Below are 20,634 nucleotides of genomic sequence, written 5' to 3' on the forward strand. Positions count from 1 at the left end.
GAACAATTAAACTTTTACAATAACAAAAAGTACGTCATAGCTGTAAAATACTTTTGCTAATAATGACAACAAGAATCGCAGAATTGCGAAAACATTAAGATATAGAGAGAGAAATTGGGTGATTTCGATTAATAATTTATCAATTAAAGATTAAGTGATTTTAATCAAGCAAAATAGTGCTGATGAACTTACAGTTGAGGATCTTGAATGCAAATCCAACTATGACGACAAAATCAAAGTTGATTTTCAATATTATTATTCTGCAATTTCTTGTTCTTCAGCTAAAGAACTTCTAGAGAGAGAAATAATGGCAGAGAGTTGCCATAGTGTAAACTGAAGTTGCATTGTAAGCGCAACAGAGTGATACACACACACACACACACACGTAGAGATAGTGAGAGAGTATTGTTTATGACAGAAGTCTGTAACTGAAGAGAAGAAATGGATCGCACGTGCGAATACACTCATGTCGAATAGGTCTAAGGCGAGGGAAGAAGGGCAACCTGAACGAATTGAAAATGGAAAATTTTATGGATTTTGATAGTCTAACAGTAATTTAACAGTCCTACTAAGATTGTACTACTAAAACCGTACAAATTACATTCCCCAGGGGCTCGTGCCAATAAAAAAAAGTGTGCCCCTGTTGTGAAGGGATTGTCAATCGTCATATAAAAGAGTTGTAGTTCTAATACTTTCCAAAATTTATAGTACTCTTGAAATATGAAGTACTTCAAAAATTTCTCGCTTGGTGATGCTCCTTAAAAATCACCCCTTTCTACTAATCTAAATAGACAAATATTTTCAATTTAAAGAAAACGGTATTTACATAACTAGTTGGGCTTTAAGTCCTTACTTAAAACTAGAGGAAAGATTTAACTTTGAAATCTACCTTATTTATTGATTAGCAAAACAAATTATAAAAAAAGTTATAAAATATGTCGACCATACTTTCAAAATAGCAAGCATGGAAGGGGAGAGAGAATTTTAAATGAGCTAATGTTAAGTCGGAGAAAATGATTTATAGTTGTTAACTATTACATTTTGAAATTGCTACATAAAGGTTCAATTCAAAATACCTCTTCACAATCAATTTCAAAAACTTGATTCCGATGGATAAATCCTTCAATACGTTCAAATTCTCCAGTATGGACGCCAAGAATTAAGATCTCGTTCTCGTGTCACCAAAATGCCAAATCTAAAAAATACGAGAGTTGTTAGGATAATAGAATGGAACTATCACTATGTAAAATAGATCTAGATTAACATTCTTTCTTATTCTTGTGCAACTAGGATCTTGAAAATCAAGTTTTATTCCCAATAAAACTCCTTTTGTGATTCGATCAAAATTGACTAACTTGATCAACTCGAATTTTGGTTTCATGATTTATTTATTATTATTATTTTTTGTTTTTACCGGATTTTACATTTAGTTTTTCCGACAACTTTGAACGAGATAAAATTTTTATCAAAGAGGGCCATACGGCATATTTAGAGCTATTTATGTCAATTTCCAGCTATTATCGTCAAGCTTTGACTAGTTAAGATTGACCCAAATTCTAAGTCCAAACTACAATTTGCCGAGTTTTGGGCTTTGACAACTCGACCCAATGTGGCCCGTTATAAAAAGTACCCATATCTATCTTTTTTTTTTATGTGGAAATTACACAAAATCATACATTAAAAATCCAATATTCTAAAATCAGATGGCAAGTTTAACAATTCAAAAATCAGAAATTTTATTTTAATTAATATTTTTGTTAACCAAAATTCCAAACCCTAATAAAATTAAATTGATATACCCACTTCCATCCCAACCCCCAAATCAATTCCAATGCCTGTTCTTCACTCTCTCTCTCTCTCTCCCCCCCTCCCTCAAGATGCCGCCGCCCGTCATCGTGAAGATGCCACCATCGGAACAACACGACGTTGAGGACCAGAGTAGCAACCGACAAGATAAAATCATCACTGAGTGTCGATGATCTGAGCCGCGACGCTCAATTCATGCGGCACTGCCCGCTTCTCCGAAGACTTTCATTCCCTCGATGGTGTACTGTAGGTGGTGGAGGTCGCGCGTTTGTGTGTTGATTTGGGTTGTGGTGGGGGTGATGGTGCTAGTGATGGTCACAAGTGGTTTTGAGGTAGTTTGTGGAGGTGGTTTGGTTGTGATGGTGGTGGTCAGTGGTGTCGGGTGTTTGGTTGTGGCAATGGTGGTCAGTGGTGCCGTTCATTTTTTTTCCCAAAGTTTTTGCTGTGTTGATGGTGTTGCAGTGGAGTAGTTCGTTGCAGTGGTGTGGTGGCTTTGTTGGATCCAATGATGGGAGAGGTAACGTTGGATATGGTGGTGTTGTGGTTCTGATGGTGGCGGTGATGGTGGACATTGTGGGTGAGAAGGTGGCGATGGTTATGGTAATATGTTGGTGGCGTGGGTCTATTGAGGTGGTGGTGGATATGGCACAATGATTTGTTGATTTGAGGTGGTGATGTTGTCGTCAAGAGATGGCGGAGGTAGTAGTTATGACAGCGACGATAGCGGTGGAGGTGGGCTGTCGCAAGAAGTGGCTAGGCGGTGGTCACATGTGTTGTGACCAACTAATAAGTTGAATGTGGCCAATAATTCGTTAATTTGTAATAAATAAATAATAGGTGACCTAAAAATTGTGTTTGTGACTTATAATTTATTGAGTTGTGATCGAAAAATTAATCTGTGACCTATAAATTTTTTGATTCGTGACTGAAAAATAATATGTGACCTATAAATTTTTTAATTTGTGACCGAAAAATAAGTTGTGACCAATAATATGATAAGTCGTGACTAAAAATTACTCCGTGACTAATTATTTTTTGATTTGTGACTAATAAACAAACTGTGACTTACAAAATTTTTGAATTGTGATCATAAAAAAATTTGTAACATAAAATTTTTGATTTGTGACCAAAAAATAACAAGTAACTAATTATATTGTTAATTTGTGACCAAATTGTATAGATTCGTGACCTAAATATATTTAATTAATAAAATAATTAACTAACTAATTAAATCATAAATAAATTTTAATAAAAATCTGATTTTTGAAGTTTGAAACTTATTTTCTTAATTTTGAAATATATGATACTTAAATTCTTACTTATGAAATTTTCCCTTTTTTTATTACCAGAAAATATACAGCCTATTTGGGAGTGATTTTTTTGCCCAAAAAATTGATTTTTAATCGTTATTTCACTATTTCAATTGTCATATTTGACTTATTCTCTCACAGGTGGACCTCACTTTTCTCTTAACGGTAAAAAAATTAATTCTCAAAATCACTCCCAAACAGGCTCATAGTACTATAAACTTTAGGATATAGTATAGGTTCCACTTTTCTTTTGAAACACACAAGATTTTGGGGGTTGGCCAAATCGGGTGACAAATACCTTCAGTTGGGTTGGCTCAGTTTTATGCCCATATTTGGATCAGTTTAGGTTGAAATTCAAGAAATCAAAATCTTCGATTTGATTCAGGGTCGAGCTGAATATCGAACCAACATGTATGTGCCCACTCCTACAATTAAGGTTCTAATATTTTAACAAATACGTTTTCAGAAGCCTATAAAAAATTTTCATTTTTAAATAAATTAAAATGGTTTAGACTAGCTCAGCAGAACCAGCTGAAGCATGTGTGGTTTGATTGGTTTTGTTTTATACCCATATTCGAGTTAGTTTGTATCGGAATTCAAGAAATCGAAATGTTTCGTTTAGTTATGGGACAAGTCAAAACTGAACTAGCCCATATCATATCCACTCCTACATATGATTGGAAAATTCTGGTTCTGTTTTATACCCATATTCGAGTTAGTTTGTATCGGAATTTAAGAAATCGAAATGTTTGGTTCAGTTATGGGACAAGTCAAAACTGAACTAGCCCATATCATATCCACTCCTACATATGATTGGAAAATTCAGCCTTCATTAATTTATTAGTCACTCGTATATCATTAAAAACACTTCTCGTCCGACCGATATATCCTAAACATACCTTGTATTTTTGAAAAAATATAAAGTAAATGAATCACTCGACTTACCAAAACTTGTTACAAAGTTGTTAACTGGAAATACTAACCAACATTCCCATAATTCCATCCAGTCAAAGGAAAGAAAAAATTGCTTATTATTAATGCGAAACTATGATCCAAAAGGGTAACATTCCATTCCTACCAAAAACAATTGTTGCCTTATCCTTGAAGGATTAAGACATGCAAAAATCGTTTCCTGTATATAGCTTGAAGCACCACCTCTAGATTTTTCCACATAAATAGAAAACCAAATTTCTTTGAGATCGAGGTGAATTTAGAATACTTGAAGTTATCGACCGTATTATTCAAATATAGGTACGTTATTTATATTTCTTAATTTTCTCTACATTATTGGAATTTTGTATTCTTGCATGCGTACAAAGTTTATGTTTCATTCGTCCTGTTTACATATATTCTGGTATACGTTGTTTCTATGTTCTCGTAATTGATTTATTGAAAGAAGAAATCTGTTCGTAAAATTATTCTTCGTTTGTTTTGCAATTATTGTGTTCAAGAATCAAGGTTTCTTGAGTGTGTATATATATATAACCTCGTTTTGGTCAACTTGGTGATCTTAAGATTTCTGTATTATTGATGAATTTACTAATGGCTGTATTTTTTATTTTCATTTTTCAGATTCTGCATTTAACTCTGGGAAACTATCGAAAGCCAATCAAGATCGGATGACAAGGTGCTGCACACGTAAAAATATGCGCAAAAACGCGAAGTGCATTGTCTCAACAATTGGAACTATCCCGACAGATCTTGCCAGCGATATTATGGCTCGAGTAGCAGCGAATTCATTAACTGATATCGCTAACATTAAGTTAAGGTGCGTAGAATTAATAGGCAATCTTGATTTAAATTTACATAAAAACTTCGCAAAACGATTTGCAGTAAATACGTAATTGATTATATATTTTTTATATTTCTTTATAGCTGCAAAGTATTAAAAGAAATAGCTGAAGATCCTCACGTATATCAAAATGCATCTCTCAAGAAATTTCCAGTCGGGCATTGGTGGCCTCCAAGTAAAGAGGAAAAGACATTTTTGAATAAGTGCTGGGAATATGGAAATCCAGAATTACTATACAGGAGAGGAGTGGTATATATATATATATATATATATATATATATATATATATATATATACTGTAAAGTTGGGACACATTGGAGCACTTCACGTTATCTGTATCATTTTGCTGTTGAGCGACGGTGAATGCAAACGGAGGGGAATAGCTATACTAAGCAAAATGAAGAAATCGAGGGAGTTAAGAAGAAAGTTGAAGGATTATCGGAATAATCTAACCCATATGCTGTGCACAACAATTTGGGTAAACAGGTCTCTTCATATAAATCATCTACCGATATGCTGTACCCAGACACATCCCGCGAAGAAACATGCTTGGCCTCCAATGACAATAGAAGAAGAAGATGTTTCGTGTGATGCTTGTATAGGCGATGCAGAACTTGCTTTTATATTTGACGGGCTTCCCGGCATCAAATAATCTTGTTAAGATTAGTAATACCTGTACTGTTGAAATATTATCCAATTTTTGTATCTTTCTTGCTAAGTTTGATTATAACAATTTCTCTTCGTCACTTTTCCATCAAGCAAAAACTAATACTCTCACAGAAATGAACAGAGTGACCAAACTGTGATAAAGTTCGAGTCCAATAACCAACTGGATAAAAGAAAATGTAATATAGTGACCAGTGTAATTAACCCAAGGCAAAATAAACAAACACCAACACAAGAACAAAGTACCAGACAATAAAGTGTACAAACAAAATGATTTGTAAAATATCAGTTTGTACAACGAGATTAGCTTGGCCATTAGTTTTTCTGCAACATTAACTTTTTAAATACATAATTCAGAAGGGATGGTTTTGCAGCTGGGACTCAAAAATAGTCTGATGCTATTAAGACCAGTGAATAAAAGTACGTAAAACTACACCAAGGATCCTATACCATCGGACAGAGGGGGAATGTGCACAGAGATTTCATTTTATATAGATAGATTTTCATAACCCCAAGCAAGAAATTAGTCATTACCTAATGAAGATATTTACGCCCACCCAGGTTTTGAGGATGGTGCTTTCAAATTTACATAATGAACTGCTGCATTGGAATCCCCATTTATTTTACAGATCTTCAGAGAAGAGCCATTATGGATGCTGCTAAGATTGCTGGTTTGCACTATCTTCGTCTTATCCGTGAGACTATTACTGCATTAGCTTATGGTATTTTTAAGACCGATCTACCTGAGAATGATCCACTGAATGTTGATTTTATCAATGTTTGGCATGCCGGTATGCAAGTTTGTATTGCTGCATTCAAGAAAGACCAGCTGAAGTTATTAGTCCATTCATTTGACAGGTCTCTCTGTGGTAGAGACTTTGATGAAGTTCTTTTCAATCACTTTGCTGTAAATTTCAAGGATGAGTATATGATTGATGTCTTTCAGAATGCCAGAGCATGACTAGACTTATTGCTGGGTGTGAACAGCTGAAGAAAGTTCTCAGTGTAAATCCCAAGGCACCTTTGAATATTGAGTGCTTAATGGACGAGAAGTATGTCAGAATTTTCATTAAGAGAGATGAATTTGAGCAGATCAGTGTTCCAATTTGGAACGTGTGAAGAAACCATTGGAAAAGGCTCTAGCAGAAGCTGGAGTGACTTTAGAGAATATTCGCGCAGTTGAGGTTGTTGGTTCAGGCTCTCGAGTTCCTGCTATCATCAAGATCTTGACTGAATTCTTTGGAAAGGAAGCCAGTCGTACAATGAACACAAGTGAGTGTGTTGCCAAAGGCTCTGCTTTAGTATGTTTCATTCTTGGTCCCACGATTAAAGTACGAGAATTCCAGGTGCCGGTTCTTCTTTTTAGTTGATAGTTCTTCCTATAGTTTCACTTGATGCCATGGGGTTTGAATTTGGATGAAAAAAACACAAATTTTATATGGGATCTGACTGCAGTATAAGTCAGTTTTATTCTCTAGCTTCTTATTCTGTTGAGCCAAATGCTATATACCTTTTATTTATATATTTATTTTTCCGTTCTGTTTTATTTGCATGCTGAACAAATCTTACAAGCTGATTCTTTAGGTAAAAAGCATAGGAAATCTCACATCTCTGTTGTTCTTAGTCATAGTTTAATTTAGCATACCCCTATCCAAAAAAATAAAAAAGGGTTAGATTTAGCAAACCATGATTTCCTCTGGAAATAAATAAATTTTAGTTCTGTAATACGTGAACAATAATCCGTGATAGTGCTTGGTACAATTGAAGAAGGGTGATGCTCAGGGGCGGACCCACATGGTGTCATGTGGGGTCAAATGACCCCACAGTTTTCTGGAATTTTTTTTTTTTTGTGCTGAAAACTTAATTTTCTGTTTTTTTGTGTGCTGAAAACTTAATTTTCTGCCCTAAAAAGTCCAAATTCTAAATCTATATCCATATCACATGGTCCATATCCATTATTTAGTCCATAAATATATCATATAATCCAACGATTTCTTTACAAAGTGCACATATCGAACATGAACAGCAAACAACTGATTTTTCCTTTTTTTTTTCATGAAACGTTGTTCCAAAAAAAAAATTTTGACCCCACAGTTCAAATGGTCTGGGTCTGCCCCTGGTGATGCTAGGTTAATGACTTAGAGTTAGCAATTTTACTGCATTGCGATTAATTATTGGTATATTGAAATATCACTTGGAAATGAGGAGGTTAAACTATCTGTTTTGAGCAAGACTATACTGGCAGTTCTGGCATTTTGTTGCATTAGAGGAAGAAAGGCTAGCCATGGATTTCTTCGTTCTTTTTTCCTGATTTATTGCAATGGGCTTTTCTTAGTTTTCCTTCTTTTTTTGAGTATTTGTTTTCTTGCATGCTTAGTTGGATATAGGATGAGTAATTATGTTTATGAACATTTGCCTCCTATTCTATTACGAATGTACCACTTATTGGAAATAAAATACTCCATGAGATCCGTAATAAGATTTGCTCGACCTTCTGATTTGAAGGTTAACGAGAGCTTCCCATTCCCCATTGCTTTGTCATGGAAATGATCCGCTGCAGATACTCAAAATAAAGCATAGATAATCAGCAGAGCACCGTCGTGTACCCCAAGGATAATCCAATACCTAGTGTTAAAGCTCTGACATTCTACGAACTTTTGTGGTTGATGTTCAATATTCTAATGTTACTGAGTTGAAGGCACTAGCAAAGATCAGCACTTGCAAGGTAATCTATTTGTGTCACTGAATATATATTGTCGCTAGTTGGAAAATCTTTTTATTTCTGATATTTTCTAATCGGAGGCACAGATTGGATCCTTCCAATCCACAAAGGGTGAATAGAAAAAATTAAAGGTCAAAGTACGCCTAAATCTGCATGGTATTATTTTGCTCGAGTCAGCAATTATAAGTCCTCTGTGTAGAAATCTTTTTAGTGGTCACTCAGTTAAAAAAAAAATTATGAACTATAACGGTCCTGTTGGAAATTTAAATCAGCTTTTGGAAGAGGAGGAGGTGGAAGTTCTGGTTGTAAAAGAGTCAGCAAAGGAACCAGCCAAGATGGAAACAGACGAGGCTTCTCTAGATCCTGCTCCATCAAGTACTACTGAAACTAACATCAGCATGCAAGATGCTAAAGGCTCTGTGGAGTTATTGGTTCAATTGCCATTTCTTTTAGTCTTCTATCGCAAATGCTCAATTCTTTCTCCTCCTTTTTTGCCTATTTTTGGGAACATATGAGAAGATAAAATAAAGCAGCTAGTCTGTCAAAGTGGGTCCCTCTGCTTTTGGATTAATATTTTTGAGGTTGATGCGGAATATAATACAGATATTTCATGTGTCATGTGTTTGTTTGTTTTTCCTTTCTTAGAAAGGATGCTCCGATGTATTTCCCATTTTTTGGGAACTTGTGTCTCCTATTTTTATACTCCTCATGTGAGAGGGGAAGACGGGAGGGCTTCAATGGGCTCTGCTGCCGTGTGAGATTTAATTATTTTGTTGTCTCTCTGTCAAAAAAGAACATATTTGTAATCGAAATCTTTATTTTCCTGCAAGTTTTGTTCTCGCCTAGGAATTTGCATTGCTTATGCCCATAGGTAGACACTCCGAAGAAAAAGGTTAAGAAAACAAGTGTCCCTGTGTCAGAACTGGTGTATGGAGGAATGGCTACTATCGATTTGCAAAAATCCATGGAGATGGAAGTTGAGATAGCTTTGCCAGATCGAGTTATAGCGAAGCTAGAGGAGCTCCAGAAGGTAGGTGTCAGTGCCATGTTATATTTGTTTAAGCTTGGGAGATGGATGTATTGACTTGGATTCTTTATCTGCGGCAAGGTTATCCAATTGAAGAGCGATACAAGGAGCACATGGAGAGAGGATCTATGATCAATCACTTTGTTTATTGTGTTAACAGTTATAGAGAAGAAGCAATATCATATGACCCCAAATTTGATCATATTTAATTGGCAGAGAAGCAAAAGGTGAACATATCTTAAGTTATTTCCTCTATATAATTTGTTACCCATACTGTCCCTGCCCCCTCATTTACATACAGAAACCAAATTTGTCTGCACAAGTACATAGACATATTGAATTCTAAATGAGTTGTGAATTTATCGTCAGGTTTGAGCGATAGTGTGGATGCTGAAGCTTGGTTGAGAGAGAATCCAGCATCGGGATTCACTTCCAAAATATGCAACACCAAGGAAAAAAACTGAAGTTCGACAGGTACTATCTCTTAAATGGGTAGGAATTATGAATTGGTTTCCAGTCTGATTTATGATTTTGATCCTAATGCTTTGCTTCGGTCTTTGGTTCTGCAAATTTACACGAACGACAATTGTTTGCATATTTTCGTTTGCAAGAGTTAAGGTTGCCTGATATATTTTACTATTATTTAGGATCACAATAATTGAGATGCTAAAGAAAAAGGCTTCCCTTTTGAATGAGGGAAAATTTCAGGTCCCAGCCTATTGTCCATGTAAGAAGTTGGTTTCGGACTTTAATTACAGTTGTACAACGGGCCATCGACTATAAAAAATGTTACATCTCTGTTAAATCATCACATGCTAGTCATGCAATAGTAATGATTTAGCGGAGGTCTAGACGGTCAATAAGAACTGATTGTGCAACTATAATGAAATGTACCAAACCAACACGCTACTCAGGCAATAGGTTGGAGCCCCAATAGGGAAGTTTTCCCTCTAAATGGAGCTGTATTGACGATTTCAGTTTCTTTTCAAGCATAAATCTTGTCCGATAATTACAAAATCGATGCCAGTGAAGCCTACTACTCCAGAGACACCCTCACTAGTGAAACCTACTACTCCAGAAACACCCTCGCCAATCCCTCTCAAGGAGGCGAATCACAATGTCAAGGTGCAGAGAACCCGAATTCAAGTCCCAACCAAAACTCAGTTGCAACTGAGACTACTGGATCCGGAAATGAAGTACCATCAACTGCAACAGAGCCCATGGAAAGAGATTAGTCCGATAGGCACCAGGTGCTGCATAAGTCAGTAAATTGCAGCTTCAATGTTTTATGTCAACTTATTTGGGTTCTTTTTTACGAGAAAGCAATCCCAGACTTGCAACTCCTTTTTTTTTTTTTTTTTTATCATGACTTGCACCTTTTAATGGTCCATAGCGATTGTAATGTTTATTGGCGAGATTTATTTGGATTATGTATATCCTTTTTAAGGTATTGTGCTATTAAATTTGGGAAAAAGCCACGAGTACAGAGAATTCTTATCGGTGTTGACGTGGCAGCAGATTATTGGATTGCTTCTTTTTTCCCCTCTCTTTCAATGGACTTTTTTTTTCCTTTTTGTTATTGTTCATGAAATTGTTACCTCCACATTGGGATGGAGGGTTGGTCGGCAAATGCTTCGAATTTTCCTTATTTCATTGAATTCTATTGAAATTGAGGATGGTCTGAGACATTGATTATTCTTAATATATTTTATTACTGAACCTTACATTCTCGTTCTTCTTAGTTAATAATTACGTGATGCTATAGACTAGTTTATTAAGTTATTGATGAATACTATTTAGCATTTTTAATGTTCAACATTAGTTTAAGTGACATCATTTATGTCATTAAATCATATGTTCTATTAAATATAGGGAAAAATTCATGTGTTAGGTGTATTGTTTACATCAATTCACAAATCTGGTACAAAGTTTAAAAATTCAAAATTCAGGTTTCTACATAATTAATTGAAAATATTTATTAATTAAATATACTAAAGTCACAGTTACATGATTAATGACCACAAACTCATAATTATTGGTCACAGATTTACTTATTGGTCACATATCATCGAATTAATTGGTTACAAATTATTTCGCGATCACAAATAAAAAATCTTGTAGGTCACAGATTATTTCATTGTTCACAAATTAAAAACTTTGTAGGTCACAGCTCACATCGTCGGTCACAAATTCCAAAAACTATAGGTCATAGGTCACATATTTTCAAATTTGATGGTCACTGATTACTTTTTAATGACAAATGATTGAATTTTAATGTCATAGTTTATGGTCACAGATATCCAACATCCGATCCTGACACCATCACCGCATCCACCACCACCAACACCAACAACACAACCACTACCAGAATTCATCGCAGCCACTAGAACCACCACGACAGCCAGAAATCACTTCCAAACCTACCCAACAATACACCACTTCCCAACCTCACCAACACCACTGCACCCACAGTACCACCAACCAGAAACACCACCATCACCACAACCACTAACAAACACTCCTATCCCACGGCGTCCCATCACAACCACAACCACCGCCACCACCACAACCAACATCACCACTACAACCACGGCCAAGATCTGAAAATACAACCAACAAAACCCCAAAATCACTACCTACAGATAGAAAAACAAAAGAGATAACACCCAAAATCACTACCTACTGAACGTAGAAGAAGGTCGAGGTCATGAATTTGCTTCGACAACCAATCAACGACCATGTTGAGGTTCGATTGTACGTCACATCTGCTTCGAGTGACAGCAATCATCCCTGCTCTTCGCAATAACTATAGCTACGCCGGAGTTGCGAGCCACTGTGCAACGATGCTCACATGTTCGGAGGAGGTTGTCGCTATGACGCTGTGGTCTCCGGCGACGGTGGCTGCTCGTGTGATGGAGAGGATAGAGAGATGCAGGGGGAGAGAGAGAGAGAGAGAGATTGAGCGAAAGACGGGAGGGAGAGAGACAATAAAGGATGGAGTGAAATGAATTTGAATTTTAGGGTTAGGGTTATACTGGGTATTTGATTAGAAAGGTTGGGCCTATGATTTATGCACAATGAACTTGAAAGCTCTGAGACGGTGTAATTTCCTCTTAAATATAAAGATTAATGCTATTCATTATTGATGTCAAGCGCCACTCTAGTGACAATTACATGAAATTAAATAATATATTCATTTAGATGTGAAGTTACATGATTCATTTAATTGAATTTATAAATTATAACCATTTAAGATGGTTCTCTAGTATAAATGATGCTAGATATCATTATTATTTAATAAGACCTATGATATGTTCACATTTAGATTGTTAGATATTGTTCTTTTTCCTTACTTTTCTATTTAAATGATATTTTTATGTGATTTTTTGGTTTGCTATTTTATTATTAAAATTGTTTGATATTGTTCTATTTTATGAGAAATCAAAAAGAATAAATTAAGGTGTTATTCTTTATTGCGATATTTTTGCATTATATACCTTTTATCATTTTTACTATTATTGCTAATTTAGTGAATTTGTCATCGGAGTGGCTTTATGGATCCATTCCCCAGCCTTTATTTTAGGTCACCATAATTGTAAAAGAAAGACGTTGTCCTAGATTATACCCAATGTCACAAACTCTAAACAGTCAAACATTTAACATTTGATAAAGGAGTAAAGTAGTTAAAATCTTTACTCTATCAGTTAATAATGAAAGAAGTGCTATGTGTTTTTCAAGTTCCATTTAGTATAAGTATATCATACACTAGTACACGTGTTGTAGTTACAAATGTTCGAAACAAATTTTAGAAAGCACATGAGAACTAGTTAACTTTCAACTATATTATGCCTACCACGACTTCGTGACCATTATCGTTAAAAGTTAGTTGATTGTAGAAAGTCTAATATATAACATTCCATATATAGAATTTAAGTACCAAACCATCATTAATTTCATTTCACAAACCAAATCAGAAAAAAAATTGAATTTTCGTGTAAAAATTGAAGTGCTGATAAAATTGAGGATCCCATAAAATTTGTGATTGAAAATACGTTATGTTCCTTGACATTTGTCATGAGACAAATTTATGACATGGCAACCCAACAAACGTAGGATGTGGATACAGGGTTAAACCACTTTATCAAAAAAAAAGCGTCAAGATGTTAGGTGGCTGGACATGATTTGATTGAAAAGCTGATTGTGTTTTAATCAGTCCAATGATAAAGTGGCGTGCTGCATTATAATAAGTATTATAGCTAGCACTATAGCACGATTGTGTGGATATGACTACCTTTCATTTTGTAACAAAACCACTAAAGTGCCACAATTATTTTTGCCCTCCGTTCATGTATTTTTTCCAATCACATATGTTAAAAATAAGCATTTCATTTTCCCTAAACCTAATTAAAGTTGTTAATTAATGGATGATAAGATCTATAAGATTTGAGTGTAATGATGTTGAACTTCGCAAATAATCTCAGACAGTTTTTATTAATTTTTTTTTAATTTGAGAATTGTGTTTAATTGTTGAGAAGGGAAAAAGTCAATTCCAACCATGGGACAGTAAGTGGTTCAGCAAATAGTTTATTTATTGGTAATTATCAAGCTAAAATGGCACTCTAGTCCTTTCACTCCAAGCCATTAATGCATGTGCTTGCTAATCATGACTAAAAATCAACACAAGTATTGATGCATGCTACTCTACAAATCGTAGTGCACCTTGCTTCTGAAATATTCTTTGTTGTCATTTTAACTAACCATTCTGTATATATACAATTCTCTCTTCTATAGACTATAGCATAACTTCAGTTTAATCCATTACTTCCTCTTCTAATGGCAAACGGCGCAATAGCCATGGGTTTTGTATCCCCTCCCCCACCATTCTATCTCCTCCTGTTCAGGTCAATCCCGTTTGATGTTCTGTTCAATCAAAAATGCACACGCCCGGAAGATAAGAACATCCATGGTTTGTATGCACCGAGAAAACCCAAAAGAAGCCAGCAGCTACGTTTGGGTTTTCATTGCTGAGTTTGAATGCAAACCATGTTGAATCCTTGGCTGCAGGTTAGTTTGCTTTTGAGTCTGAGTTTGTTTTGTATTTTCTTTTGTTTCCTACATTAATTAAATGTAGCATGGAAAACGGCGCAATAGCCATGGGTTTTGTATCCCCTCTCCACCATTCTATCTCCTCCTGTTCAGGTCAATCCTGTTTGATGTTCCGTTCAACCAAAAATGCACACGCCCAGAAGATAAGAACATCCATGGCTTGTATGCACCGAGAAAAGCCAAAAGAAGCTAGCAGGAGAGTGATTTCTACGACTGGGTTTTCATTGCTGGGTTTGAGTGCAAACCATGTTGAATCCTTGGCTGCAGGTTAGTTTACTTTTGAGTTCGAGTTTGTTTTGTATTTGATTTTGTTTCCTACATTAATTAAATATAGCACAATATTGAGATGCTCAAAAATAGAGCTCAAACTGAGGAATGCTTCATTAGAAAATCTTGTTATTCGTTTTTATTGGTAATTATCAAGCTAAAAGGGCACTCCAGTCCTTTCACTCTAAGCAATTAATGCCTGTGCTTGCTAATCATGACTAAAAACCAACACAAGTATTGCTGCATGCTACTCTACAAATCGTAGTGCACCTTGCTTCCGAAATATTCTCTGTTGTCATTTTAACTAACCATTCTGTATATATACAATTATCTCTTCCATAGACTATAGCATAATTTCAGTCTAATCCATTACTTCCTCTTCTAATGGCAAACGGCGCAATAGCCATGGGTTTTGTATCCCCCCTCCACCATTCTATGTACTCCTGTTCAGGACAATCCCGTTTGATGTTCTGTTCAACCAAAAATGCACACGCCCAGAAGATAAGAACATCTATGGCTTGTATGCACCGAGAAAACCCAAAAAAATCCAGCAGCTACGTTTGGGTTTTCATTGCTGAGTTTGAACGCAAACCATGTTGAATCCTTGGCTGCAGGTTAGTTTGCTTTTGAGTCCGAGTTTGTTTTGTATTTGCTTTTGTTTCCTACATTAATTAAATGTAGCATGGAAAACAGCGCAATAGCCATGGGTTTTGTATCCCCCCTCCATCATTCTATCTCCTCCTGTTCAAGTCAATCTTGTTTGATGTTCTGTTCAACCAAAAATGCACACGCCCAGAAGATAAGAACATCCGTGGCTTGTATGCACCGAGAAAAGCTAAAAGAAGCCAGTAGGAGAATGATTTCTATGACTGGGTTTTCATTGCTGGGTTTGAGTGCAAACCATGTTGAATCCTTGGCTGCAGGTTAGTTTGCTTTTGAGTCCGAGTTTGTTTTGTATTTGATTTTGTTTCATACATTAATTAAATATAGCACAATATTGAGATGCTCAAAAAGAGAGCTCAAACTGAGGAATGCTTCATTAGAAAATCTTGTTATCTGTTTTTATTGGTAATTATTAAGCTAAAAGGGCACTCCAGTCCTTTCACTCCAAGCCATTAATGCCTGTGCTTGCTAATCATGATTAAAAATCAACACAAGTATTGCTGCATGCTACTCTACAAATCGTAGTGCACCTTGCTTCCGAAATATTCTCTGTTGTCATTTTAACTAACCATTCTGTATATATACAATTCTCTCTTCTATAGACTATAGCATAACTTCAATTTAATCCATTACTTCCTCTTCTAATGGCAAACGGCGCAATAGCCATGGGTTTTGTATCCCCTCCCCCACCATTCTATCTCCTCCTGTTCAGGTCAATCCCGTTTGATGTTCTGTTCAATCAAAAATGCACACGCCCGGAAGATAAGAACATCCATGGTTTGTATGCACCGAGAAAACCCAAAAGAAGCCAGCAGCTACGTTTGGGTTTTCATTGCTGAGTTTGAATGCAAACCATGTTGAATCCTTGGCTGCAGGTTAGTTTGCTTTTGAGTCCGAGTTTGTTTTGTATTTTCTTTTGTTTCCTACATTAATTAAATGTAGCATGGAAAACGGCGCAATAGCCATGGGTTTTGTGTCCCCTCTCAACCATTCTATCTCCTCCTGTTCAGGTCAATCCTGTTTGGTGTTCCGTTCAACCAAAAATGCACACGCCCAGAAGATAAGAACATCCATGGCTTGTATGCACCGAGAAAAGCCAAAAGAAGCTAGCAGGAGAGTGATTTCTACGACTGGGTTTTCATTGCTGGGTTTGAGTGCAAACCATGTTGAATCCTTGGCTGCAGGTTAGTTTGCTTTTGAGTTCGAGTTTGTTTTGTATTTGATTTTGTTTCCTACATTAATTAAATGTAGCACAATATTGAGATGCTCAAAAATAGAGCTCAAACTGAGGAATGCTTCATTAGAAAATCTTGTTATTCGTTTTTATTGGTAATTATCAAGCTAAAAGGGCACTCCAGTCCTTTCACTCTAAGCAATTAATGCCTGTGCTTGCTAATCATGACTAAAAACCAACACAAGTATTGCTGCATGCTACTCTACAAATCGTAGAGCACCTTGCTTCCGAAATATTCTCTGTTGTCATTTTAACTAACCATTCTGTATATATACAATTCTCTCTTCTATAGACTATAGCATAACTTCAATTTAATCCATTACTTCCTCTTCTAATGGCAAACGGCGCAATAGCCATGGGTTTTGTATCCCCCCTCCACCATTCTATCTCCTCCTGTTCAGGTCAATCCCGTTTGATGTTCTGTTCAACCAAAAATGCACACGCCCAGAAGATAAGAACATCCGTGGCTTGTATGCACCGAGAAAAGCCAAAAGAAGCCAGCAGGAGAGTGATTTCTACGACTGGGTTTTCATTGCTGGGTTTGAGTGCAACCATGTTGAATCCTTGGCTGCAGGTTAGTTTGCTTTTGAGTTCGAGTTTGCTTTGTATTTGCTTTTGTTTCCTACATTAATTAAATGTAGCATGGAAAACGGCGCAATAGCCATGGGTTTTGTATCCCCCCTCCACCATTCTATCTCCTCCTGTTCAGGTCAATCCTATTTGATGTTCTGTTCAGCCAAAAATGCACACGCCTAGAAGATAAGAACATCCATGGCTTGTATGCACCGAGAAAAGCCAAAAGAAGCCAGCAGGAGAGTGATTTCTACGACTGGGTTTTCATTGCTGGGTTTGAGTGCAAACCATGTTGAATCCTTGGCTGTAGGTTAGTTTGCTTTTGAGTCCGAGTTTGTTTTGTATTTGATTTTGTTTCCTACATTAATTAAATGTAGCACAATATTGAGATGCTCAAAAAAAGAGCTCAAACTGAGGAATGTTTCATTAGAAAATCTTGTTATCCATTTTTATTTGTAATTATCAAGCTAAAAGGGCACTCTAGTCCTTTCACTCCAAGCCATTAATGCCTGTGCTTGCTAATCATGACTAAAAATCAACACAAGTATTGCTGCATGCTACTCTACAAATCGTAGAGCACCTTGCTTCCGAAATATTCTCTGTTGTCATTTTAACTAACCATTCTGTATATATACAATTCTCTCTTCTATAGACTATAGCATAACTTCAGTCTAATCCATTACTTCCTCTTCTAATGGCAAACAACGCAATAGCCATGGGTTTTGTATCCCCCCCTCCACCATTCTACCTTCTCCTGTTCAGGTCAATCCCGTTTGATGTTCTGTTCAACCAAAAGTGCACACGCCCAGAAGATAAGAACATCCATGGCTTGTATGCACCGAGAAAACCCAAAAGAAGCCAGCAGCTACATTTGGGTTTTCATTGCTGAGTTTGAATGCAAACCATGTTGAATCCTTGGCTGCAGGTTAGTTTGCTTTTGAGTCCAAGTTTGTTTTGTATTTGCTTTTGTTTCCTACATTAATTAAATGTAGCATGGAAAACGGCGCAATAGCCATGGGTTTTGTATCCCCCCTCCACCATTCTATCTCCTCCTATTCAGGTCAATCCTGTTTGATGTTCTGTTCAACCAAAAATGCACACGCCCAGAAGATAAGAACATCCATGGCTTGTATGCACCGAGAAAAGCTAAAAGAAGCCAGCAGGAGAGTGATTTCTATGACTGGGTTTTCATTGCTAGGTTTGAGTGCAAACCATGTTGAATCCTTGGCTGCAGGTTAGTTTGCTTTTGAGTCCGAGTTTGTTTTGTATTTGATTTTGTTTCCTACATTAATTAAATGTAGCACAATATTGAGATGCTCAAAAAGAGAGCTCAAACTGAGGAATGCTTCATTAGAAAATCTTGTTATTCATTTGAAAAGTGTTATATTGTTCTTGCCCGTAGCTAGTGGCGGAGCCAGCACCGGCGAGATAGTGCGGCCGTCCATGCTGGCTTCACCGAAATTCACAAGTTGGCAGCCGAGGCAGTCGCCATTGTTGCAGGCAGCAGAAGACGGGAAGCTTGAAGTGAAAGGGAAGACGATGGGTGTTAGACTTGGGCCTTTTTTATTTTAATCTTGGGCTTTTTTTGGGCTTTTTTAAATACATCAATTAATACTATCCATAGTGATAAAGCCATAGCCCATAGCCCATATGCAACTAGATGACAATTTAGACAAACCAAATCCTATTCTCTCTCGTCTGCACGGCCCAACACCGAGTGAGTTGGAGTTGTGACTTGGGCCATTTTTTATTTTAATTTTGGGCTTTAATTCCATAGTGATAGAGTTATAGCCCATATGCACCCAGATGACCATTTAGACAAACCAAAGCATATTCTCTCTCGTCTGCGAAGCCCAACGCCGAGTGAGTTGGAGTTGTGACTTGTTTCTTGCCGAGCGATAAATTTTCAATTTTTTTGTTCGCGATCTTGGATTTCTGCATCAGCATAATCACATTCTTCTTGTTCAACCAATTGCACTTCTGCATTATGAATCCATCATCTATTTCTGCCATCTCAATAGCTTCGTTTCTTTCACTTTTTAAAACAGTTTCAATGGGGCAGGAAACCTTCTTTGTCGTCTCTGTTTACATTTTCATGTTCAATAATAGGTCGAACCAAAAGTGAAAAGATAGTGTTGGCAATGTTACATCCTAAAGAAAGTGAGACCACGATTAACATGTTGGTCCAAGACTGTGTTTGTCTAATCTTTTTTACTTATTTTTTGAAAACTTAAATATATTACTTTTTCTTTAGTTATCAATCTGGACTCATGAATAATTGTCATTATCATATGTTTGTCACAAATCCTTCACTAAAAACTTACCAATTGTACTTTAGATTTGGAAATAAAGGCACAAGGCGAGGGACAAGGAGCAAAGGTTTGAACGTTGCTAAATATAATCTTGATAATATTATTTTAAGTATTTTATTCTTGTCTAGTTTGACGTGCTACAATTGATCATTTTTTTGTGCCCAAGCAATCTCAGAATCCATTTCTTGCATCTGGAATTTTTTTCATAACAATTCTTGGCGCATTATATGCACGGGCTATCAAGGAAAAGGCTTCCAATGCTGCCATAGAATCGGTAAGCCACGTATCTTTCTATTTTTCTATACGTAATTCGTTTCGGAATTGTCTTAATAGGAATTGTGCATTATAGCTGTTGGGAAAACACCTCCCAATTAATGCCCAAAGATCAAACTAAGTTGGCAAAGGGAAAATTTCCAAGACACTTCAAGATCAAGAAAATGAGGAAGAAATGATTTCCAATAGAATATATGAAATTCAATGTGTTTGGATTACTTGAACAAGCCTCAAGTTAATCCTCAAGAAAGAAAATACCTTTGAATTTATACCCAAGATGAACACCTTCAACTTGTAAAATTCTCACCAAAGTTTTTTCTCTAATTTTCTCTCTAGGTCTTGTGTTGTGTTGTAAGAGGGAAAAGAATGGATATATATAGCTATCGGGGCGCCTAGGCGCCCAAGAGTGGAGCCTAGGCGCCATGTTGCTGTTTGGAGACAGCATGCGGGGCGCCTAGGCGCCATGTGAGTGGCGCCTAGGCACCATGTTTCTGCCGGGGAGGCAGAAACTGGGCGCCTAGGCGCCCACTCCAGGCGCCTGGGCGCCCCAGCAGAACTAGCACCCCTTTCCTCTCTTCCTCCTCCAGCTTCTTCAGCTTCTCTTCTTCCTCTTCTTCTCACAATTCTCCACCTCGTACATCATTTGATAAACTTCAAATTTTGGACGAACACAAGAAGAAGAAACAAGTACCAACTCGACTGCATCATTCAAACCATGATTGCCTACGTACCCAAGACGGGATCAAGCCTCCGTAGTTCACCTCTACCTTCATATACTCCACCTCATTTCAACCTCGCCCCGAAGGGCCATGCCCTCTCGGGCATATCAACACGGACTAATGTGAAGCAAGTCCAAGCAATGTTGAAACTTGCTACCCGTCAC

General features: G+C 36.7%; 2 protein-coding genes and 1 pseudogene across 2 annotated transcripts in view; all 3 read left to right on the forward strand.

The window, feature by feature from the left end:
• Positions 1–2,460, forward strand: part of LOC111406414 (G-type lectin S-receptor-like serine/threonine-protein kinase CES101) — a 16,694-nt gene extending 14,234 nt beyond the window's left edge. Inside the window, exons 5-7 of the mRNA XM_023035846.1 lie at positions 1,291–1,331; positions 2,057–2,210; positions 2,269–2,460. Of these exons, the coding sequence (XP_022891614.1) occupies positions 1,291–1,331; positions 2,057–2,210; positions 2,269–2,460 (387 nt within the window). The remainder of the gene's footprint in view (positions 1–1,290; positions 1,332–2,056; positions 2,211–2,268) is intronic.
• A 1,840-nt stretch (positions 2,461–4,300) lies between these two features.
• On the forward strand, positions 4,301–5,560 carry LOC111406415. The gene is made up of 4 exons (XM_023035847.1): positions 4,301–4,367; positions 4,689–4,884; positions 4,992–5,157; positions 5,435–5,560. The coding sequence occupies exons 2-4, from the start codon at positions 4,736–4,738 to the stop codon at positions 5,558–5,560; spliced, it is 441 nt and encodes a 146-aa protein (XP_022891615.1). The 5' UTR covers positions 4,301–4,367; positions 4,689–4,735.
• A 522-nt stretch (positions 5,561–6,082) lies between these two features.
• On the forward strand, positions 6,083–11,015 carry LOC111406416 (annotated as a pseudogene).
• The last annotated feature ends 9,619 nt before the right edge of the window (positions 11,016–20,634 follow it).

This window comes from Olea europaea, chromosome 12 (assembly GCF_002742605.1).
Source record: "Olea europaea var. sylvestris chromosome 12, O_europaea_v1, whole genome shotgun sequence".
NCBI lineage: Eukaryota > Viridiplantae > Streptophyta > Magnoliopsida > Lamiales > Oleaceae > Olea > Olea europaea.